At 37.4% G+C, this 25,465-nt stretch overlaps 1 protein-coding gene across 3 annotated transcripts in view; it reads left to right on the forward strand.

Moving 5' to 3' along the window:
• The window catches only part of LOC117927538 (anaphase-promoting complex subunit 5-like), a 72,158-nt gene that overhangs the window by 36,005 nt on the left and 10,688 nt on the right, over positions 1-25,465 (forward strand). For all 3 annotated transcript variants that reach the window (XM_034847093.1, XM_034847086.1, XM_034847102.1), the window contains 5 exons: positions 154-402; positions 879-956; positions 1,073-1,335; positions 18,136-18,195; positions 18,319-18,386. In XM_034847093.1, the coding sequence (XP_034702984.1) occupies positions 154-402; positions 879-956; positions 1,073-1,335; positions 18,136-18,195; positions 18,319-18,386 (718 nt within the window). The remainder of the gene's footprint in view (positions 1-153; positions 403-878; positions 957-1,072; positions 1,336-18,135; positions 18,196-18,318; positions 18,387-25,465) is intronic.

Genomic DNA, 25,465 nt, shown 5'->3' on the forward strand with positions numbered 1-25,465 from the left:
AGAAAAAAAGGAAAAACATTTATCTTGAACCATACATGTTATTATCTCATTGACTTGTTTAAGAAGCCTCTTGATTTTTTCTATGTTTTATTAAGAGGTTAATATATTTTAACCTTTTGATTGGTGTTTATTAGAGGTGTTTTCTTTGTGCAGCAAAGTAATGATACTTGTCTTGCCTACACTTTAGCAGCTATCTGCAACCTACTGTCTGCAATTGGCATCTCAAGCACAACTGGGATTCTTGGATCATCATATGGACCTGTGACCAGTATAGGAACTTCATTGTCCATACAGCAACAGTTGTTTGTGCTTCTGAGAAGGTCTTTGAAGAGAGCAGATAGTTTAAAGTTAAAACGATTAATGGCTTCAAATCGTCTTGCAATGGCTAAATTTGATTTAACAGTAAGAATATGAATTACTGTAAACTTTTTGTTCTTTTAATGAACCCCTATTATTATTTCTTTTCCTGGTGACTGCAGTCATTCTGTTATATGGCATGCAATTCTGATCTTGAGGAAAATAGGTCTATTTCAAATGGTATGAACTATTGCTGCAGCTTAGCCATTAATGCAGCATTAATATTATCAACTCTGATATGGAAATATTAGTAGGTGGAGTCTTTGTTTGTTTCTCTCTTTCTTTGATTTGGTGTGCCTTGTATACCTCCCGTGTGCTAGTATTGCGTCCCCTTCTGTTATGTGCCTTTAGTTCATTGCCTATCCAAAAAAAGAAAAAAAAAATCTAATATGAAAACACAATACTGAAGTTCTGTTTCTTTTGTCTTTTGTTCGTAACATTGTGAGAATATCATAATTTTTCCTTGGAGAAGGTTGAAATTATTATTAAAAAAAATCAATTTATTGTATAACCTTGTGCAGCATGTGCAAAGACCGTTGCTGTCATTTGGTCCCAAAGCTTCCATGAAGCTTAAGACATGCCCAGTTAATGTTTGCAAGGTAATGTGAAATCTCTTGTGAAGAGCTTTTACTATCCATATTGTTCAACATAGCATCCTCATAAATTTGATGTTTAACTATCAGTGCTTTTTGTGTTTTTTGTTGTATTGTTATAGGAACTGCGGCTGAGTTCTCATTTGATTAGTGAATTTGGCACTGACAGTTCTATAATGATAACTGATGGTGCCTTCAGTACAGCATGGCTTAAGAATTTACAAAAACCAATGGGCTCATTAGTTTTGTCTCTAGAGAATGCATCTGGAGCCAATTCCAATGCTTTCAATTTCTGTGCACAGCCAAATTCAATTCCTGGATCTGTATTGCAATTATTGGGTTCTTCATACCTTCTCTGGGCCACTGCATGGGAGATATATGGAAGGTGATCTTTGATTATGTTCTGTTAGTTTTACTCATTGCTTTTAAGGTTAATTTAACTTTTTATAGTCTTTGACATATTGTTTTGATAAGCACCTGTGCTTACATTGTATAGATAAAAGGAAGAACTTTTACAAAATAACATAGGGTGAGAAATCCTTCCTAGAAGGAATATATATACCTGGCTGTGGAAAATACCAAAACTCAAGTAGAGCAGGCAAGTCCTAGCAGTAGGAAAGGCCAAAACTCAAGTAGAACACACCAGTCCTGGAAGTAGGAAATGCCAAAACTCAAGTAGAATCCACAAATCCTAGCAATAGACAACCTTTGGGTTATCCTGCTCAAGTGTGCATGAAATCTCCAATAAAGTCATCTACAGAACTGGCTCCCCTCTTGGCCAACCTAAAGGCTTCCTGATTTGCCAATTTAAGCTTTCATGGGAAGGAGCATGCAAATTCCCCACCAAGATCCACTATCCTCTGCATAAAATGGTTGAATCTCGAAGACCCCCTCCCTATGAATCTCCCCTAACCAGTAAATTGGTGACACTCAAATCTCTTGCGATGCTGAGACCCTCAAGTACGGAAAGCAGTTTCACTAAAGATCGAATAATCACACCCATATGAGTGAGTTTGCTAATGCTTACCTGTCCCAAATTGCTGAAGGAAAAGCCATTGACATTAAGCTTCAGAAAACTGAGAGACCAATTGCACTCTAATGATTTTTTTGATAAGTATTATATTACAAAGAAGCGCTAAATTAGCAGCCCAAGATGTACAGGTAAGAGACATTCAACCCCTTACAGCTGAAACAAAAAACTGTCCAACAAGAATTACAAAAAACAACCCCTCCCTCAACAGGAACCCACCCAATCAATGAAATCAATTAACGTTGAAGGACCAACTTTTATAAACAATTTAGTCTCCAACCAAAGTAAGTAAACAAAAGAAGCTTTCAGCCTTTGGATGGACAACACACCGTCTTTAAAGACAATTCTATTCCTTGCCTTCCAAACTGACCAAAATAAGCATAAAGAACCCGCTTTCCAAACTGTTCTACACTTTTTACCCACAAAAGACCCATTCTAACCCAAGATTCCCTAACTGAGGAAGGAAACACCCAAAACACTCCAAACAAAGTAAAGAACAACTTCTACACATCTCGTCTTTTCGCAATGGAGGAGAAGATGGTCAATGGATTCCTCATGCGCTTAGCAAAAAATAACATCTATTTGTTAAAGCCCAACCCCTCTTTTGAATTTGGTCCAAAGTTAGAACTTTTTCTTGCAAAGCTTCTCAATCAAGGAAGCTTACTTTTGGCTGCACACAAGAGTTCCGGATTATCTTCATTGGGGAAAAAACTAATGAGTCCGGCTCTAAGGCTTTGTAAAGAGACTTTATCGTGAAATTTCCATCCTTCGATTCCAATAACCGCACCCTATCTTCGATTATTTAAGACGCCGCTCTAAGTGAAAAGATCTCCTTGAAGAGGCAAGTCCCTCAATTCTAAATCCTCTATCACCTCTGAAAATCTCTTCATGGTTGAGGGTAATTTGCCTCCTCTATTATGCTTCAAGGGGAATCTAATCATGTTGAAATCACTTGCCACACACCAGGGGTCACTCCACATTCCTTTGATGGTCTCCGACTCACTCCAAAATCTGTCCCTATCAAATTTCAATGTGGGTCTATAAACCCGTGTAAAACTCCAACAAAAGCCGCCCTCACAGTTCTTAAAACAACAAGAAACTGAAAATTCCCCACTTCCAGCTCCAACAGCCATAACACCCTGTTGTCCAAAAACACCACAACCACCACCCCCCTCGCCTGCCCGCCCGCCGCTTCCCTCGAGTTCACAACCCCCCCATTCTAAACATCCCCCCACCCTATGACTTTGCACAATCCGATTGGTCATCTCTTAGATTTTGGTTTCCTGTAGTCAAACTAAATTTGTCTTTTGAGATTTAATAACAACCTTTATCATCTTTCTCTTCTCACAATCATTTGCCCCCCTTACATTCCACAACAAATTCAAAGCTTCATCTAAATCAGGTTGGTTCCCCCATGTGCCCTTCCTAACCCACAATAATTCACTGAACACTTTAGTTGCTTCAGCTCCTGGTCAAATCTTAAGGATTACTGCCCTTTCCTTGACAAATTGCACTCTAATATTGTAAAATGATGATAAAAGTAACTCAAATGAACTCCTTGGCAATTAACATGTTGAGAGATGTGAAAAAGTAGACATTTTGTCACAATTTAGTTACCTCCCTCTTCATATTCTCATAGATCATGCCATTCATTTCCAACTTAATTATACACCACCTTTAAGAAAGTGCATGTCTCCCCCTTAGAAGAGCTTTTAATAGAACTTCAGGAAAAAATAATTGTCAAATTACATATTGTGAAAAACCTGATTTCCCATAATAGAGCATTACGTGTAATTGTATATATTATTAACATAGATTAAGCTATTTTAGTGGTGAAATAATCCCTAATTTTTAAGGATTCAAATTAGGATAGAAATAAACCTTGAATTATAGGGATTTAATATTCTAGATAGGATAGAATCTACTTTTATTTTTCTAGCCTAGAATTGTGCGCTTGTAAACTACTAAATGTACTATATATTGCTTGGGGTTGTAACACTTTGGAGAGATGAAATATTCTGATTTCTTCACATGGTATTAGAGCACTATGCTCATTAGGAATCTTTTTTTTTTTCTTCTCTATGGCTTTATGCCTTCGCCCTTCAAGCTTCTTTCTTGCCCTTCTATGCTGATCCTACTTGACTTTTTCTTTTACTCTTTTATTGTTGTCCCTTCACTTCAACATTTCTATTGAAAACCTAATGTATACATTTTGTTTGTTTACTTGATATCCATTTAAAACAAAAAGTTATAATGTTTGAAATCGTTTAAGAATCTAATCCCAAAGTAATGGTGATAGAAAACACAAACTCATCATTGATAGAAAAGTTGAAGAATATTTAGGCAACATATCCACTAAATGGTAAAAATTTCTTGAAATGGGAAAAATTATTTGTAATCCCTTATAAGGTGAGTCTTAAATTGGAGAAACTTCAAAGGGACTTCCTTTGTAGGGGAGGAGAGTTCAAAAGAAGGCCTTACCTAGTGAAGGTCAATAGTTGCCTTAGATAAAAAGGATAGGGGTTATGGGTGTTAGAAAGTTATCTTCTTTGAATAAAGCCCTTCTTGGGAAATGGTGTTGGAGATTTGCTTATAAGAATGAGCTTCTTTGGAAACAAGTGATTGTAAGGAAGTATGGAGAGGAAGAGGGGGGATGATGTTCTAAAGCTTCAAGGGAAGGATATGGGGTGGGCCTTTGGAAGGTGATTTGAAGTGGGTGGAAAGAGTTCAACAAGAAGGTTGGTTTTAAGGTAGGAAATGGCAAGAGGGTGAGGTTTTGGAAAGATAGGTGGTATAGGGAGGATCCCTTGGCTGTGGCTTTCCTAGAATTGTTTTTGTGGAAGAATGTAATTAGGAAAGATTATTGCTGTATATTTTTGTAATTAAGGAGAAGATTAGGACAATCTCGTAATCAAGGGGGTTTGATAGAATTAGGTTAGGAAAATTTCTATTTTTTGTGCTAGGAATATTTGTATAAATATGTGGGTATGTACAAATTGAGATTAAAGAATAAATTTATTTTCTTACCTTCGAGTTTTTCTTCATTCTACATGGTATTAGAGCCTTAGGATCGTAAATCTGGGAAGAGAAGAATTTTTTCTTTTGGCCTTCATTGTTGAGTTGGAAATCATAGTCAACCTTCATTGTCGACCTTAGGAATTTTCCTTCCGTCTGAATCACACCATTGTTGTTGTCTTTACTAGTGACAACGAGCCTTGCATGTGATGTCTTCGCCTCACATTGAATCTCTTTCTTGTTATTGCTACAAGCTAAGATTTCTCCATCTTTTGCTCTTGTCGCTAGTGCAAACGTATATCATGAAGAGCAACCGACTACTATAGGTGTTCCTTGCATTATAGATATCATTGGAAATCAAGAGTGTTGGACCTTCGATGCACTTCCATGATTGCTGAGAGTGCTAGACCTCCAAAGACAGTGTTGCGACCGTCGTTATCCCACATCGACACTAGTGAAAACTCTCACACTATTATCTAAGCCTTAATAAGAGATTGCGTTGTTGCACTCAACCTTGCTAGACGTCTCGCCCTAGTGTCGTAGTCGTCTTGCCCTTGCATTGTTGTCTCCACCTTGCCTTGCCTTCATGCCATCTTCATTGAGATCACTTCAGCCATCTTCATCGCCATCCTTGTGACAGTTATTGCAAACCCATCATGAAAGCAATTAGAGGCCATTGTCATCTTTGCACTGCCAATACAACCAGAGAGTGATACAATCAGAGATTGCAAACTCATCGCGAAGAAAACTAAAGACCACTGTCCATTAGGTTATAACATGACTCAACGTGTTATTTAAACCCTTAAGTTTCTTTTATAATTTTAAAAAGAGAGTTTTTTGAAAGTTTGTTTTTATTTCTTAAAGCAAAAAAAATAAAAAATAAAAAATGAAAAGAAAAATGAAAAAAAAAAAAGAAGGTAAAAGGCATTAGAAACCACTACTCAATCTGAAGGAATGACAATTATTTACAATGGAGGGCAATTAGAAGGATATTGGACAAACACACTTGTCTTCTATTTGACTAGTTGAAGAAAAATCCTTAAAACCAAGTAGATTCAATCAGGAGAAGATTGAAAAATTGAGAATTTTGTTGGGAAATCTTGAGAAACCTTCAAGTATCTACTCATTAGCATTTTTAAGTAAGTCTCATATTCCCATTGGATTAAAAGTCTCGAATGAAATCTTTGCCAACTCATGGGTTATAGATTCAGGTGCCATAGATCATTTGACTCATTCATCATGCCAATTTAACAACTATAACTCTTGTCCAAGCAGTAGGAAAATAGTCACAATCGATGGTTCATTAATCACTATCGTAGGTGTAGGAGACATCCAAATTAGTCCTATACTCACACTTAGAAATGTTTTTCATGTTCCAAAGTTGTCTACTAATCTTGTCTCTATATAAAAACTTGCATAAGATTTGGGTTGCAATGTGATTTTTTACCCTACTCATTATGTATTTTAAGACCAACATTTGGGGAAAGATGATTGGACTTGCTAAGGAACGAAATGTGTTTGATTACCTTGAGACACCAAGCAAATCATCCGTATATCTTCTTTTTGAGCATTTTAAGAAAAAAAATTTGGCTTCATCGTAGGTTTGGACATCGATCGTTTAGAACCCTTAAGATCTTGTTTCCTTCTATGTTTTGGAAATTACATGTTGAGAGCTTTCACAGTGAGGTATGTGAACTAGCCAAACACAAGTATTTAACCTTTTCAATCAGTAATAAAAGGAGTTCAGAGCCTTTCCATTTAATTCGTAGTGATATTCGGGGTCATTCTCTAGTCTTAAATATATCTAAGGCTCACTGGTTTGTGTTCTTCATTGATGATTGTACTAAGGCCTCTTGGATCTTTTTACTTAAACATAAATCTTATGTGAGTTTTATTCTCCCAAGTTTTCATAACATGATAAAAAACCAGTTTAGTGTTGCTATCAAGAGGTTTCGATTGGACAATGCCAGAGATTATTTCAAACTCCATACTTTCATCATGAAGGTATGATTCATGAGTCATCATGTGTAAACATCGAACAACAAAATGGAATTGTTGAGAGAAAAAATGGTCACCTCCTTGATACAACATGAGTTTTTTTGCTTTAAAAACGTGTGCCTAAATCATATTGGGGGGAAGCCGTCCTAACCACTGCACATCTCATAAACCGATTACTTTCCAAAGTCTTAGGTTTCAAACAGGGGAAAATTGGACCTAAGAGCAATCAAATGTATTTTTGTGGGATATTCGTTAACTCAAAAGGGATATAAGTGTTACCATCTATCATCTAATTTTTATTTTTGTTTTTTTTTGTCTCAACTGATGTTACTTTCAATGAAAGTGAGTCTTATTTTCCCACTCCTTATCTTCAGGGGGAGAATTCCATTGAGGAAGCTAAAGGATCGAGATTCTTGTTTCATTGATCCTTTTTTTACTCCTAAAATGTTTGATCCAGTATCTATATCTCTCATTGATCATATTAACCCTTTTAAAGTGTTTAATCCAACATCTGTACCCTCCTTTGAATTTGAGTCACCCGAGTTATCCATTGAGCCTACTCTTGAGAATAAAATGATTGGCAAAGTGTATTCAAGGAAGAAAGTTGCAGTTTTTCGACTTATACAAGTCCAAGAATCCGAATCGACTTTTGGAAATGAGGTAATAGTCTTTCATCCTCCCTTACAAACCGAGTTAGAACTTCAATCTAAAATACTCAATAGACCAAAACCTACCTATTACCATCGAGAAGGGAATGAGGGAATGCACTAAACGTCCCTTGTATCCACTTTCCCATGTTGTGCCATTCGAAACATTGTCTCCATCCCATAAGAGTTTTCTTACAAGTTTAAACAATGTTCATATTCCTACTACTTTATTCAAAACTTTATCTAATGAAAATTGGAGACAAACCATGAATGCGGAAATGAAGGCCTTGGAGTAAAACAAAACTTGGGAGTTGGTAGATTTGTCTGTAGGAAAAAGACTAGTGGGTCTATATTGTTAAGTATATAGTAGATGAGACATTAGAGAGGTGGAAGGTGAGATTGGTGGCTAAAGGATATACTTAGACATATGACATGAATTATCTAGGGACATTTACTCTGTTTCCAAGATGAACATAGTCAGAGTTTTGTTATCATTGGTGGCAAATTATAGCTGGGATTTACAACAGTTTGATGTCAAAAATGCATTTCTAAATAGAGATTTGAAAGAAGAGATTTATATGGAAGTTCTTGTTGGATTTGGAAGTGATCTAGCCACTCAAAAAGTGTATAAACTAAAAAAAGCTCTATATGAGCTAAAATAGTTACCAGGGGCGTGGTTTTAAAGGTTTGCTAAAGTGATGAAAAACATGGGATACAGACAAAGTCAATGAGATAATATGTTGTTCATCAAACATTCAGATTCAGGGGAAGTCATAACTTTTTTGATATATGTAGACGACATCATTGTGACAGGAAATGATGAAAATGAGAGATAGACTTTGAGGCGATGCTTGACCAAGGAGTTTGAGATTAAAAAGTTTGGAAGGTTGAAATACTTCCTAGAAATTGAAGTTGCACATTCTAAGCAGAGAATTTTTATTTATCAGCAAAAATATGTAACTGGCCTTCTTAATGAAACAGGGAAGTTGGTGTATAAACCAATAAGTACACCAATAGATCCTAATCTTAAACTTGGAGAGATTGAGGAAGATGTTGTGGTCAATAGAGTTTTGTATCAGTGCTTGGTAGGAAGACTCATTTACCTTTCTCACACATGATCGAATATAGCATATGCTATGAGTGTGAGTAGCCAGTTCATGCATAGTCCAAAAGAGATTCATTTGCAAGTTGCTGACCAAGTGTTAGAGTACCTTAAGGGATCTTTAAGAAATGACATCCTATTTAAACCAAACTTAGTACTAGTACTTGAAGCATATACAAATGCATATTATATTAGATTTGTGATTGACAGAAAATCAACCATTGAGTATTGTACCTTTTTTGGTGGGAATTTGGTAGCATGAAGAAGTGAGAAACAAAGTTTAGTGGCAAGGTCCAATGTAGAAGTAGAATTTCGTACAATGGCTCAAGGAGTTTGTGAACTACTATGGTTGAAGATCATTTTGGAAGATTTGAAGATTAAATGGGATGATCCAATGAGACTTTACTACGATAATAAATGTGCAATTAGTATTGCACATAATCTAGTGCAACATGATTGAATGAAACACATGTCAAAATATTGTGTGAATGGCCGAATACTTTGGCCTTGAGTTTTGTATATTATATATAGACTTTACAAGGATGCTATACATGAAAAGCAAATAAAAGCAAATAAATTCCCGCATGATTCTAGCCCTATACATGTAAACTATAATCTATCAAATAATGTATGCTAATTGTACAAAATAATAAAATGGAGAAATAAGGAAACAATTGTAGGCTAAAATAAGGAAAGAAGTGTGGGCTAAAATAAGGAAAGAAGAAGTGTGGACAGCAAGTTGTCCTTTGACAGCCCCCCTCAAATTGATGCAGGTTGATCAACAAGCATCAATTTGCTACTTAGCAAGCAATGTCGATGACGAGGGAGAGCCTTGATGAAGATATCAGCAACTTGTAAGTTAGTAGAAATATGTGGAAGAGTGATAACACGAGCTTCAAAGGCTTCACGAATAGAGTGACAGTCCACTTCAATATGCTTTGTGCGCTCATGATAGACAAGATTGGCCGTGATCTGAATAGCACTTGTATTATCGGCATGTAGAGGTGTAGGATCGGTCTCAGAAAAATCTAACTCCGTAAGCAAACCTCGAAGCCAAATGATTTCAGAACAAGCAAGAGACATCGCCCGGTACTCAGATTCCGTAGATGACTTAGAGACTCTGTCTTGCTTCTTACTTTTCCAAGATATCAATGCATCACCTAAGAACACACACCAACCAGTGATGGAGCGACGGGTATCCGCACAACCAGCCCAATCAGCATCACTATAAGCAGCAAGGCGGGTAGAATTGCCTGCAGGGTAGAACAAGCCACGAGTATAAGTGCCTTGAATATAGCGTATGATCTTACGGACAGCAACCAAATGAAGATGACAAGGAGTCTGAAGGAACTGGCTGACTTGCTGTACAGCAAAAGAAATGTCCGGTCTAGTAATGGTGAGATAGACAAGGCTACCCACCAACTTCCTGTATAAACTGGGATCAGCAAGTAAGTCGCTCTCCTCTTTGCGAAGCTTGACATTTAATTCCATGGGAGCATCAACAGAAGTAGCCCTTGTAGACCAGCTATAGCCACCAAGTCACTTGCATACTTATGTTGATTGAGGGAAATACCAGAGGGACTATGATGCACCTCAAGACCAAGAAAATATGTGAGAGACCCAAGATCTTTCATATGAAAGGACTCGGAGAGATGAGTTTTGAGTTGACCAAGTAAAGCAGAATCGGAACCAGTGATCACAATATCATCAACATAAACCAAAAGAACAACAATACCCATGTCTGATTTCCGAAGAAACAGGGAATTGTCATACTTGCTCTGCTTGAATGAAAATTGTAATAAAGTGGTGTGGAATTTATCAAACCAGGCCCTCGGAGCTTGTTTGAGACCATAAAAAGAGCGACGAAGCTTACACACATGTGAAGTCGGAGAGGGCGGGGGTGGCTTCATATAAATACACTCTTTAAGATCCCCATGAAGAAAAGCATTTTTTACATCCATCTGATGTAGTAGCCAATCACTGGAAGCAGCAACAGCTAGAATCGTACGAACAGTAGTCATTTTAGCCACAGGAGCAAAGGTCTCTTCATAATTGACACCATATTCCTGATTATTCCCAAGTGCAACAAGCCGAGCTTTGTAACGATCCAAACTTCCATCAGATCAGACCTTGATTGAGTAAACCCATTTGCAACCCAGAGCAACAATAGTGGGAGGACAGGGCTCAATGTCCCAAGTGTGATTGGCCTCTAGAGCAGCAATTTCTTTCTGCATAGCTTATCGCCAACAATCATGCTTGGCAGCATGTGAGTAGCATGTGGGAATATCAAAATTGGACAATGCAGCAGTAAGGGTTGAGATAGAATTGCCAGAACTGGAAGAGGGAAATCCATACCTATTTGGAGGTATAGACACTCGAGAAGAGCGACATACTGAAAGTGCTGGAGGTACTGCAACTGACTGAATCTAGAGCGTGGTAGGATCAGATATTGGGTGAGCCACTGAAAGAGACTGTGGGCGTGAGCGTCTTGTATACACAATACCTGGTTGAAAGCGAGAACTGAGTGGATGAAGATCTGAGAACTGCTGCTCAAAGGAGGGGAGGACCACAGTAGAAGAGGATGACACAGTAGAAGGGGATACAGGAAATAAATGTTGATTTTCAAAGAAAATAACATTCCTAGAAATACGTGTATGATGTAATGTAGGATCATAGCAAACAAATCCCTTTTGACACATATTATATCCCAAGAAAGCACATCGAACAGATTGAGCAGATAATTTATGTGGCTCATGAGGAGGTAAATGAACAAAGCATACACAACCAAAAATACGAAGGTGATCATAACTAGGTTGCTTAGCAAATAAGCGGAAATAGGTAGACTCCATATGTAGGACTTGAGAAGGTAAACGATTAATCAAGTGAGTAGCAGTTTTTAGAGCCTTTACCCAAAACATGGATGGAACAGAAGATTCTAACAAGAGAGTACGTACCACATCTAGAAGATGATGATTTTTGCGTTCGGCAACTCCATTTTGTTGAAGAGTAGAGGGACATGAACGTTGATGAATAATACCCTTAGAAGCCAAGAATGCTTGAAACTCAGTAGACAAATACTCACCACCGGAATCTGTGCATAGTGTCTTAATAGAAGTAGAAAATTGATTGTCAACATACGCTAAAAACTCAGTGAAAGTACGAAAGACCTCAGATTTAGAGCGAAGAAAGTAGACCCAAGTAAATCTGCTATGATCATCAATGAAAGTCACATAATATTTAAATTTCTCATATGAACTAACCGGGGAAGGTCCCCAAACATCACTATGGATAAGATCAAAGCAGTGAGATGCTCTACTTGCATGCAAAGGGAAGGGAAGAGTTTTACTTTTACCAAGTTTGCAAGAATCACACTCAAGAGATAAAGAAGAACGATCCTTATTACCAGGTAAATCAGAGTTCAATACATGAGATAAGATCTGAGTATTGGGATGGCCTAAACGACGATGCCATACCATACTAAGATCTGAAACATTATTACAAGCAAAAGGCTTAATAGAAGAAAGTGGAGAAAAATCTGGAATAGGTAAAAATAGTGGAAACAAACGCCCCACTTTAGGTCCCTTCGCGATCGGCTTCCCCATTACCTGGTCCTGCACAACACAACCATTACCAGAAAAATTAATAGCACAATTGTTATCAATTAATTGGCCAACAGAAATAAGATTTGTGGAAAGCTGAGGAGCAAGAAACACATCAGTGAACTTAGAAGAGGCATCGCCGTTAGCAGCTATGGGCAAAGAGCTGTCATTGGCAGTCTGAATGGAAGATTGACCAGCGTAGGGCCGAACATGACACAAAGCGGTGGGATTATTAGTCATGTGATTAGAGGCCCCCGACTCCACGTACCAGAGTTGAGTAGAATTGTTACCTTGAAACCCCATTGCTGATAATGCTGAAATTAACATACGTTGCACCATTTCTGGGGTGCAGTAATCTGGTGCAAGGAGGTGTAGGAACAAAGCATGCAGTTGAAGGAGAGTCATGTGCTGCAGAAGTTGCTACAACAGGGACAATAACCGAAATCTGAAATGCTTGGGCCTGACGATTCTGGGGGCGAATACGACGTTCTTTGATAATGTGACCCTTCTTCTTGCAATAAGAACAAAACTTCTTAGGGCAAGTGGCAGCAATATGCCCATATTCCTTGCAGTAGAAACACTGCAAGTTTTTAGAATGCATAGGTGGTCCGCGTCCTTGGGCAGCATAATGTCACGGACTTAGTCGTTCACTAAGCTCGTGCGGCACTTAGACAAGCCAAGACGCTTGATCTTGCTAAGTCAGCCTTGCTCCCCAATGCTTAGCTCGCTCGGCTAAGACACTCGCGACTCAAAAGCTTAAGAAGCTTGGTAGGCAACTCTTGAAAGAATGGAGGCTTTCACTAACTCAAGAAAACCTTTACAAGTGCTTGGATGCTCACTTGCTTGGTTAGGAAGTGATTTGGGTGGTGCCTTGGCCAAATGAGGCCCTCACCTATTTATAGGCACCAAGGGAACTCTCTGGAACCTTAAAGGGTTCCTTACAAATCAAGAATATTCTAGAACATCCTACCCTATTCTATGTACAACCCTATGTACAAGAATATACAAGAGATTCCTAGAAGTCTCTAGAAAGCCTTGGACTCCTCTCATGCCTTCCACCATAGTGTAGAGATGTGTGGATATCTCTAGGCATCTCTAGAACCTTCCACACTCTTCCCACCAATGGCTTAGTGTAGATGGCTCCAGGAGTTTCTAGAAGCTTCCCTCCTCCTATATAAGCCCATGAGGAGGGTCATTTGAAGCATCCTGTGACAATAAGCTACAGTCGTCGTCTCGGAATTGCCATGAGATTGCTCCAGAATAGCTTGAGTACTAAGGTGTTGCTCTTCGCGAAGTAACTCACCAAAACAAATATCAAGAGAGGGAACAGGAGATCTATTCAGTAAAGAGGAGCAGACAGATTCATATTCCGGACGTAGTTTCATAAGAAACTAATCACGTCGGGTAGTCACGTGAATAGTTTGAATAGTTGAGAGAGCGGCAATAGGAACATCCGCTGTAACCAAATCAGCATATTCATGCCAAAGAGTCAGAAATGCCGAGTAGTAGTCCTGGATGGAAAGACTACCATGTTGAAACATGACAATCGCATGTTCTAACTGAAAGCGACGAGCATCGTTATCCTGATGATAAATTTTCTTCAAATAAGCCCACATATATTGAACGGAGCGATGGGGCCGCAAGTGGGTGACAATATGGGGCTCCACTGAACCATGAAGCCAAGACATGATGCGTGCATCAAGCATAGCCCATGAAGGAGAAGACCCAACATCCTGAGATTTGTCAAAAGTGGATGGTTTTTCAACATCCGTGCCATCAATATGACCCCAAAGGTCTTTTCCCTTGAGAAAAAGTTCAAACTGAAATGCTCAAGTAGAATAATTTGTGCCTGTAAACTTAACACACAGAGATGCGGAATCCATAGAAAATAAATAGAACTCGAGACAAAAGGATGGACCAAAAAAAATCCTAGAAGAAAACTGACCCACGACAGCCATAGAAATACTGAGAAAAATGGTTGTGGTTGGGTGCAGCACGAATCAATACAGACTTGACCGAAAGGCACGAGAGGCACCTCCGAAATCGAGAAGACAGAAAAGAATTTGAGGGAAGAAAAATTAGCAACCTTGCTCTGATACCATGTCAAAATATTGTGTGAATGACCGAATACCTTGGCCTTGAGTTTTGTATATTATATATAGACTTTACAAGGATGCTATACATGGAAAGCAAATAAAAGCAAATAAATTCCCGCATGATTCTAGCCCTATACATGTAAACTATAATCTGTCAAATAATGTATGCTAACTATATAGAATAATAAAATGGAGAAATAAGGAAACAATTGTGGGCTAAAATAAGGAAAGAAGTGTGGATAGCAAGTGTGGGCTAAAATAAGGAAAAAAGAAGTGTGAACATCAAGTTGTCCTTTGACAACACATAGACATAGACAAACATTTTATTAAGGAGAAACTAGATAGTGGGTTGACCTATACTCCTTATGTATTTATTGACTGCCAACTTGTAGATATACTTACCAAAGGTTTAAGTAGTACAATGTTTTAAGCAAGTGTATCCAAGTTGGGAATGAAAAATATCTATTCACTAGCTTGAGGGGGAGTGTGGAAGAATGTAATTAAAAAAGATTATAACTACATATTTTTATAATTAAGGAGAGGATTAGAACAATCCCGTAATCAAGGGGATTTGATAGAATTAGGTTAGGAAAGTTTTTATTTTTTGTTCTAGGAGTATTTGTATAAATATGTGGGTATGTACAAATTGAGATTAAAGAAGAAATTTATTCTCTTACTTTCTAGTTCTTCTTCATTCTACAGTTTTTAATAGCCATTGATAAAGAAGCTTGGGTAGACCAAATGCAGAAACAAGTTGAGGAAGTGGGTTGGTGGAATCCAATGTCCACAAGACAAATAAATGATTGAGAATTGGGAGAGGTGGAAGAGTTGCTTAGAAGATTGTTAAGGCAAGTGATCATAGGAGGTGTTGAGGATGTCATGGTTTGGTAGTATTAAAGGGAGACACCTTTGCAGTTAAATCCTTTTGCTCCTCTTTAGCAAGTTGCTTTCTAAAAGGATTCTCTACAAGCATTGTGTGGAATCCTTGGGTCTTGATGAAAGTCAGTTTTTTTTTTTTGCTTGGAAAGCAATTTGGGAAAAAATTCTAACTCTGGATCAACTAAAATGCTTGGAAAGGGGTTGGTGTTTTCCAAGCAGATGCTATTTGTGTAAAGGTGAAAAGTAGTCAACAAACCATCTCTTCCTTAACTGTCTTAATGTAATCATGCTAGGGTTATCTTTGCCCTTTTTGATGTATAGTGAGTAATGCCTTTCTCAATCAAGGATGCCTTTCTTACCTAGCAAGATGCCTTTGTTGGTAAGAAAAGAAAGAAGGCCTAAAAAGAAGCTCATTTGTTTTTATTTTAGACCTTGTGGAAGGAGAGAAATTGATGAGCCTTTGAAGATTCTGATTTGATGTACCATGTTATTTTACGCTCTTTTATGTACATGTTTTTGAAGTGGGTTAGGGTACATTTTGGGTCTAGTTTGTTGTCTTTTTTTTAATTTAATTTAATTTTATAGATTAGCTGGGTTGTAAGTAAGACGAGAGTATTGTATTGTTTTGTTTTTTTTATTTTTATGTATATCTCCTTTTTTTTTTGGCCTAGTAGTATACATCATGTATACTTTGGGTGTTTTTGAGGCATTTTTAATACAATTGCTTTTACATATCCAAAAAAAAAGAAGAAAAAAAAAAAACTTTTTATGAAGAAATTTGAGGGAGAAAAAAAAATACTTATTTCTTTTTCTCTTATTTTCAAACTAATTATTGTATCGATATTTATACATGAATGGTTGAGGCCATTTGCCTTATAAAAGAAATCTAATCCTTGATTTTAGGAGAGAAAGTCATAAAATTAGGAAATAAAATTAGAATAGGAAATATAATTATATCAGTTGAAATACAATTATATCATAACTATGACATAGCTATGATACAACTATAACACAACTGTAGTTGTAACACAATTATGCACACAGTTGTGTATTTTGGATTTCATAAGGATTTCCACACGTCCCACAAGTTAGGTTGTAAAGTTGATCATTCCTTGCTTGGATCTCAAGTCTTCAAAGTTGGTTCTAGAAAGTGCCTTGGTAAGAAGGATATTTGTCGTTTGGAGAGTTGTTGGAGTGTAAACCAATGAAATTGTCTCTTCTATCTTTTCAATGATAAAATGATGATTTATTTCCACATGCTTTGTTTGATCATGATGAACTAAGTTCTTAGTGATACTTATAACAAGTTGATTATCACAAAACTTCTTCATAGAATCTTCTATTAATTTTTAACTCGTGTAGGAGTCTCTTTAACCACATTCCCTCACAGATTCCATGTGCCATAGCTTTAAATTCTGCTTTTGTGCTACTCCGAGCTACAACAGACTATTTCTTACTTTGTCAAGTAACCAGATTCCTCCATTCATAGGTACAATATCTTGAGGTTGATCTTTGGTCAATCATGGAGCCAACTTAGTTTATATCTGGAAAAATTTCAATGTTTCTCTTCTACGTTCTTTTGAAATAGAGTGTCTTTCTTGAAGTAATTTTGAGATATCTTAGAATATGATACATAACTTTCATATGTTTTTCAATTGGATTGTTCATGAATTGGCCAACCATGCTGATTGAAAAAACAATGTTTGGTCTTATGTGAGAAAGATAGATGAGTTTCCTTACAAGTCTTTGATATCTCCCTTTATACACTGGAGCACTTCCTTCGATAGTTTCTAGTTTAGTAGTGTAGTCCATAGGTGTGTCTGCAAGTTTATAATCAAGCATCCCAGTCTTCTTCAAGAAGTCTAGGACATACTTACGTTGGGAGGTTGCAATACCCATTTTTGATCTAGCAATTTCCATCCTAAGAAAATATTTAAGATTCCCCAGGTCTTTAATTTCAAACTCAAAGAGAAAACAAAACTCTAGAGTTTGCCTATTTCTTCCTCATGATCTTTGGCTAGGATTATGTCATCCGCATAAACGTTGATAATAGTAGTTCTTCCCTCAACCGTGTGTTTTACAAACAGAGTAGGATCAGATTGACACTGGGAGTAACCAAACTTCTTTATGACCTAGGTAAAAAAATCAAACCAAGCTTGAGGAGATTTCTTGAAACCATATAGGGTTTTTATTTTTTATTTTTTATTTTTTAAAGTTTACAAACTTTGTTAATGTTTGTCTTAGTCTCAAGACCTAAAGGAAATTCCATGCACACTTCTTCTAAGTCACCATTGAGGAAGGATCTCATATAATTTTTCCAATCTTGCATATTGCGTGTGTGTGGTGTGTGTTTGAAGTTTGTTCTCTAAAAGGTCTTTTGGCCATTTTTTTTTTTCAAATTCTAGAATTTGGGCTTTTGTTGTAATGATTTTCATTGCTTTGTAATGGGATAGGCCTAAATCATTTATGGGTCAATCAGGGTCCAATGAGGCTGTTTATGTTGGTTAAGAGTTCCAATCTAAGTAACTATTGAGATTGTGTTAGTGTATTATGTTAATTTTATCATATAGAAGAAGTGGATGGAATTTGTAATGCTTTGTCACTAAACACAGATGCATCTACACTGTTGTTAACCCCCTCAAATACCTTTAAGGTTTCATTCTTATTGCTTCTTGGTCAGGTGTATTTGGGATTTCATGGTATCCTTTGGTGCTTTTTACTATGTTCAATTACGGCTGATCATTATCCTTGAACTTCGTATGAGGAATTGCCTAGTTTAATTGATGCTCCTTTTCACCTTTTCTCCCTTTTGTTTTCAGTGCCCCTCTTGCTCGAATCAATGCACTGGTTTATGCAACTTTCTTTGCCAATGCTTCAAGGTAATTATGATATAAAATATCATGAGATTTATGCGTCCTGGTATGAATTCTGAGATTTGCTTTACTATTTTTCCTCCACACTATCTTATTTGACATGATTAATCCTTTCCTTGGCTTCTTCAGCTCAGAAGATGTTGCTTTAGCATATACAATGCTTATCCAACATTTAGCAGTATTTAAAGGACACAGAGGTTAGATTAAATTCTTGAATGCTTCTTAATTAGCCTTGCATCTCTTCTAAAAGGTGGATTGTTCCAAGAACTTGTTTGTTACTTGGAGTTTTGGGGGCCCATTTGGCACATTCATAACTTCTACTGAAGTCCTGTCTGAATAGTCTAATCATAGAAAACATTTTGTAAAGAGATTTGCTGGTGTGTGGTCACTAAATTTTGAGAACTTATGTCTGGTGACAATAGCTGTTAAAAGTACTTAATATTTGACTTGACAATAACACTTCTGAAATTTTATTTCTTAATTTTTTTTTCTGTTTACATGGCGATACTCCCATTTGCTTATAAAATGTTGTAAAATGCAACAAAACAAGTACTTAGTAAAATTATGAATAATAGATACAAGGAATTCAAATTGACCAGCATCATAAGGTGTCCAAACTTACCAACATGACATGAATAAGAAAGGTTCAAAATCACACATTCTAAACATAAGGCACTCAGATTTGCTCAAATTACAAACTTTAGAGAGATACCAAATTTAATCCAATACTTGAGCACACATCAATATCTACCCTGATTTGACTAGCAATGCAATCATGCAAAGCTCTCTTATTAGGTACATCTACCCACTAGTGTTATATGACATTCAATTCTTGATCAGGTACATGCTTCATCATCATTGTACATTTGAAATTTTTCATTAGAAATTGCATGTTGCCTAATAAAGTCATCCATAACCATGCATGCAATTATTCTGTCTACTTGTTTTCTGTATGGATAATTAAGCAGTTGACATAAAACTAAACATCTTGCCTTTTGAGCACTTGGAGCATGTTCGATAACATGGGCCAGATTAAACAACTCAGGGTTCCCTCATTTGATTAACAAAATGAAAATCGGGAAGGCAGTACCTTTCTGTCTGTTTGGTGCTAAATATCCTTATTTTAGGAGCACGTTGACTGCATGTTTGGGCTGCAATGTTCTTTCCATCCAATAAATGATATTTGCTCATCCATTGGAAAAATGGCTGGAATGTGTGTCCCATCAATTGCACCTTTACAATCCTAATCATCAAATTAGTTATTTTGGAATAAAACAATCAAATATGATTGAGAAAATCATATGTATTAATAAATTCACCTCTGTCCCATCGATTGCACCATTACAATCCGAATCATCAAATTAGTTCTTTTGGCATCAAACAATCAAATATGATTAGAAAACCATATTTATTAAGTAATTCACCTCTGACTTTAAAGTATGACTGGTGCTTAGGATTTCCAGAATATACTTACAAATTCTTCAGATGAAGAGGGCCTGAAGATGGTTTCGCTTGAGTGCTGGAATTGTTCTTGAACCAATATTTTATTTTTTTGCCTACATTATGTCCAAGTACCGTAAAAGTAGCTGCTTGTTCACACCTACTTAATGACTACCATTCTAAATGTTGTTATTTTTCAATGTTCTATTAAGGCTCTTCAGTATGTGTTTCTTCATTTGACATTTTTCAGTGTATCCCTGATGGACTTTCTCCCATTGTACGTCAACTTCCTACATGGCTCCTTGAATATGAAGTTCTTTAAGTTTCAGCAGACTGAAAACCACAAGTGCATAAACTTCTTTTTCATCAAATTCATCCTTTTGATTCATAAAGTACCTATTTAGAACACCTTAATTTCTTATTTATGTCAAAGAAGATTATGGAACGTAAATATAAACATGAATATCAACACAAGTTATTAAGCATGAATACCAACTTAAGCAATTACGTAAAGAATCAATGATAATGATTTCCTAATTTTGTTTTTAGATAATATACTTTTAGTGTCTTCACCATGCAAGATTTGGGTAATAAGTTGCTATTGATTACCTATCAACTTTGAGAACAGTTGAAAGGCTAACAAAGTAAAATTATTTTTTATAGATAACAAGGGCATGTATCAAGAAGAACCAAAGAAGAGGGGGCATGCCCTACGTATACAGGCAGTATACACTAAAACAACCCAAAGCACACCTCAAACAAAGAAGTTCTACATTAACAAACAAAGCAACGCTAACTACAATAAAGATTATCTAGGAAATTCAACATAGAGGGGAACTCCAATTCCAAAGAATCCCTAGACTACTCAAAAAGTGTGCGAAAGAATAGGTTCTTTGAACTTTAGTCGGAGAGCTCTTTATCTTCGAAAGTCCTTCGATTGCCCTCTTTCTGTAGAAATTGAGAATAATACAATTGTATATTCAATCGTGTATATTTTACATAATTGGGTCCCTATTTGACATATACACAGAGAGCAAAATATGGAAATATAAAAATCAAACCAAACATTTAGCCTAAATATCAGATCTAATTGGGGTCTCAATCTTCTACCACAATATTCACCAAATCACCCCCCAAATCATATGAGATTTCCACACTTCCCCTCAAGTTGGATCATAGATGTTAATCATGTCCAACTTGCAAATAAAATCTTCAAAGCTAGATTTCTGTAACCCCTTGGTGAATATATCTACCAATTGTTCCCTTGTAGGGATATAAGTCATGCAAATCGTCCCCTTCTCAATTTTCTCCTTTATAAAGTGTCTATCCACTTCTATATGTTTGGTCTTGTTGTGCTGAACAAGATTATGAGAAATACTAATGGTGGCTTTGTTGTCGCAATAGAGTTTGATGGGGAGCTCTACTGTAATGTGTAGTTCTTCCAACAATTTCTGCAACCATAGTCCTTCACACATACCTTATGCAATTGCTCTGAATTCAGCCTTAGCACTACTTTTGGCTACTACACTCTGCTTCTTACTTCTTCATATCATTAGATTTCCCCAGACATAGGCACAATAGCCGGTAGTAGACCTTCTATCTTATGCTGATCCTGCCCAATTTGCATTTGTATAGATCTTTACCTTTGCAAATCTATGGAACTATGCTCTTGGAGATTGCTTGAGACCATACAGAGATTTCTTCAATTTGCATACCTTGGTTTCTTCTTCTTCTTTACAAAACCCTGGTGGTAGCGTCATAAACACTTCTTCTTCTAGCTCACCATTTAGAAAGGCATTCTTGATATCAGACTGATGGAGTGGCCAGTCTAGGTTTGCTGGCAAGGATAAGAAACTTGTATAGTGTTCGGCTTTGCCACTGATGCAAATGTCTCGGTGTAGTTAATGCCATAGGTCTGAGTGAACCCCTTTGCAACTAGACGGGCTTTGTATCGTTCTACTGTGCCATCCGCCTTGTATTTCACTGTGAATACCCATTTACAGTCCACTGGTTTCTTACCTCTTGACAAAGTCATCACTTCTTAAGTCCCATTATTTTCCAATGCCCTTATTTCTTCCATCACTGCCTCTTTCCATTCTGGAATCTCCAAGGCTTCTTGAATGTTTTTAGAAATCTGGATTCTATCAATGTTAGTTGTAAAAGCATGACACTTTGCAAAAAGAACATTATAAGACACAAGTTTTGAGATAGGATGGAGAGTACATGAACGAGGTTACTTCCTAAGAGCAATGGGTAAGTCATCTGTTACCCGATCAGAATTGGAGCCAGACTCCTGAGGGGTTTAACTTATCATCAGTTCTGACTTTTTTAGTGCTTCGGAGGTGAGTCTCTCATTGGACTTCGATTTTGGCCTCCTTGAGTAGACAAGTGTTTCCCTATTTGTTTGTATTTTCGTATCTCCCCCTGAGTTCAAGCGTCCTTCTGTATTAGGCGAAGGGGTAGATATAAGGTATGGAGTGGATTTGAACACAGCAACATCGAGGTAGTCTAAGGTTAAGGGTGGTCTAGCTTCACTCATAGACTCTCCTTGAAGCGAGTAGTAGGGAGTATGCTCAAAGAATGTAACATCTAGGCTAACATATAGCTTTTGTGAAATTGGGTCATAGCATTTGTAGCCCTTTTGTGTGGAAGGGTAGCCAAGGAAGACACATTTAAGTGCTCTGGGATCCAATTTGTTCTGCTTTGGTGTGTGAGCGTGAACAAACACAATGGACCCAAAGACACGAAGTGGAAGATGTGCACCGAGTCTAGCATGGGGAAAAAACTTTTGGAATTTCTGGAGAGGGGTGACAAAAGATAGGACTCGACTAGGCATTTGGTTAATAAGGTATGTGGCTGTCAAAATGGAGTCAACCCAAAAATGTGAGGGCATGTGAGAAACAACAAGGCATGAGCAACTTCAAGAATATGTCTATTTTTCTGTTATGCAACCCCATTTTATTGACGGGTGTCAACGCAAGAACTTTGATGGATAATACCATTTTCTTGTTGATAAGTGCTCAAGGAGTGATTGAAATACTCAGTACCATCATCAGTACGAAGAATTTGAATTTTGGTGTGAAACTGAGTTTGTATCATAGAGTGAAAGTTCATGAAGATTGATCGAATCTCAGTTTTATCAGTCAACAAATATACCCAACATAGGCGAGTGTGATCATCAATAAAAGTAATAAACCATTTTTTATGGGTCCTATTAGGGGTATGTGAGGGTCCCCATAGATCACTATGAATCAAAGTAAATGGTATGGATGGTTTATACTTAGATTTAGGAAAAGATGCAATATGGTGTTTGGCAAGTTCACACACTTCACACTGAAAATCCCTTGAAGCTTTATTTGAACATAGTGAAGGAAATAAATGTTGCAAGTATTGAAAACTAGGATGACCCATCCTTTTGTGCCACAACAAAAGTTCACTTTCCCTAGGACTAGATGCAGAATTACAAACAGTAGGAGGACATTATCCACTCACATTAGCTTTATCGAAGTAATATAGCTCCTTACTTCCTTAGCACTGCCAATCGTCTTCCTTGATGATAGGTCCTGAAAAACACAATGAGAGGGTAGGAATTTAGCTGAGCAATTAGACTGCTTAGTTAACTGGCTAATAAACATTAAATTGCAAGATAAATTAGGAACATGTAGGATTGGGTTGAGAGTAATAGACTCAGAAATACTAATACTCCCTTTGCCAGCAACTAGGAATAAAGTACTATCTGCAATTTTTACTTTTAAATTACTAGCACAAGGAGAGTATGTAGAAAATAAATGATGAGCATTAGTCATATGATTAGATGCACTAGAGTCAATAATCCAGGGAGAAATATGAGACGTGGTTCCAAGTTCTGTCAGAAAGGTACCTTTGTGGGCTAAAGAACCAGATGACAGAGTAGTAGAAGATTACCAGAGACTTGGAAATTAGAAAAAAGCTCATATAATTTCGCAAACTGGTCGGAATTAAACCCCACACTAGAAGCTGATTGATGATTTTCTGTGGGTGTTTTGTTTGCCTGGGTTTCGGTGGAGGCCTGATGACTATGGGCTTTATTGGGTTGTCTGGGTTTCCAATCCGCGGGCTCGTCATGTAAAGTCCAGCAAGTGTCTTTAGTGTGACCCGTTTTTTTACAATGCTCATAATAAGTCCTCTTAGACTGTCTTGGGCTAGATCCAACGTGAGGCCCACGGGTTACAAGTGCTGAAGCCTCGGGCCTAGAAGTGATATGTTCCCACAATATCACTTTCCTTCTACTCTCCTCACGTCGCACCTCAGAGAAGACCTCTCGGATGGAGGGCAACGATCGGCGACTGAGAACTCTACTCCTAACGTCGTCAAGCTCGCGGTTTAGCCCTGCTAGAACTTGAAGACTCTTTCGTTCTTCATCTTCTTCTTGAATTGCACACTATCACTCGTGCACTCCCATTCCTCTTCGTAGCTGAGATCGAGTTCTTGCCATAAACCCAGCATCTCGATGTAGTATTCCGTGATTTCTCGATCTCCTTGCTTCATTTGCCAGATCTGTCTTGAGTTCGAAGATTTAGGAAGCATTCTCGGCATCGAAGTATGTTTCCCGTATCGCATCCCACACATCTTTTGTCGTCGGGATGAACATGTACGTTTTTCCGATAGCTAGCTTCATGGAGTTGATCAAGCATGAGGTGATGAAGGAGTTTTCAGACCGCCGTTTTTGGGATGCTGCTACATCGGTTGAAGATGGTCATCGAGTCTTACCGGTAAGAAACCCGAGCTTTCCCTTTTCGTCAATAACAAGCTTGATTGCATGTACCCATTCTTTGTAATTTTTATTGTTCTATTTTTCAACGGTAAGATGGAGTGGGGAGTTGTCGAATGCACCAGCTGAGCCCATGGAGGAAATTATCTCCAACTCTTTTTCATGGGTTGCTGATTGATTGGACTCATGGCTGCCTCATTTTTGGGCAGCCATGGATTGATTAAGGTTTTAGAGCAATCCATGCTCTGATACCATGTAGAAATTGAGAATAATACAATTGTATATTCAATCGTGTATATTTTACATAATTGGGTCCCTATTTAACATATACACAGAAAGCAAAATATGGAAATATAAAAATTAAACCAAACATTTAACCTAAATATCAGATCTAATTGGGGCCTCAATCTTCTACCACAATATCCTCTAAATCACCCCCCAAATCATACAGGATTTCCACACTTTCTAAATGCACCAAAATAAGCAAATGAGAGCCAAACACCAAACTACTCTTTTCTTCTTTTCAATCCCCTTAACTTTCCATTGTAGGAGGAGATTTCTCACTGAGTTTGGGAATACCCAAGCCAATCGAAAAAGGGCTAACAAAAAGGTCCATAACTCTTTTGTCTTGGGGCATGATGAATCGAAATGTGATTGATTGATTCTTCACTATCTTTACATAGAATACATCTGTTAACCATTTACCATCCCCTCTTCATTAAAGTATCTACAATTATGATCTCCTTCCTAAACAACTTCCGAAGCAAAAAAGCAAGTTTTGAGAGGAGCATAGGATCCCCAAATCTCCTTGCCAGGAAAGACTACATTATTCTCCATCCTTAAAGAACAATAATAAGACTTGATATTGAAGATTCCCCTTCTTTCCAACATAAAGTGTCATCACTTTCTTACACCTTTAATGGGTAAAGAAATCCCAAAAAGTGGGTTACCTCCTCTACTTCCCAATCTTGGAAGGGTCTTCTAAAGTGAACCTCCCAACACCCCCCTTCGTCCCCTTCTGTTTTCTATAATTCTGCAACTATAACATTTTTTAGGGATGCTATCCTAAAAAAAGTAGGGTTGACA

Source organism: Vitis riparia, chromosome 2 (assembly GCF_004353265.1).
Source record: "Vitis riparia cultivar Riparia Gloire de Montpellier isolate 1030 chromosome 2, EGFV_Vit.rip_1.0, whole genome shotgun sequence".
Taxonomy (NCBI): domain Eukaryota; kingdom Viridiplantae; phylum Streptophyta; class Magnoliopsida; order Vitales; family Vitaceae; genus Vitis; species Vitis riparia.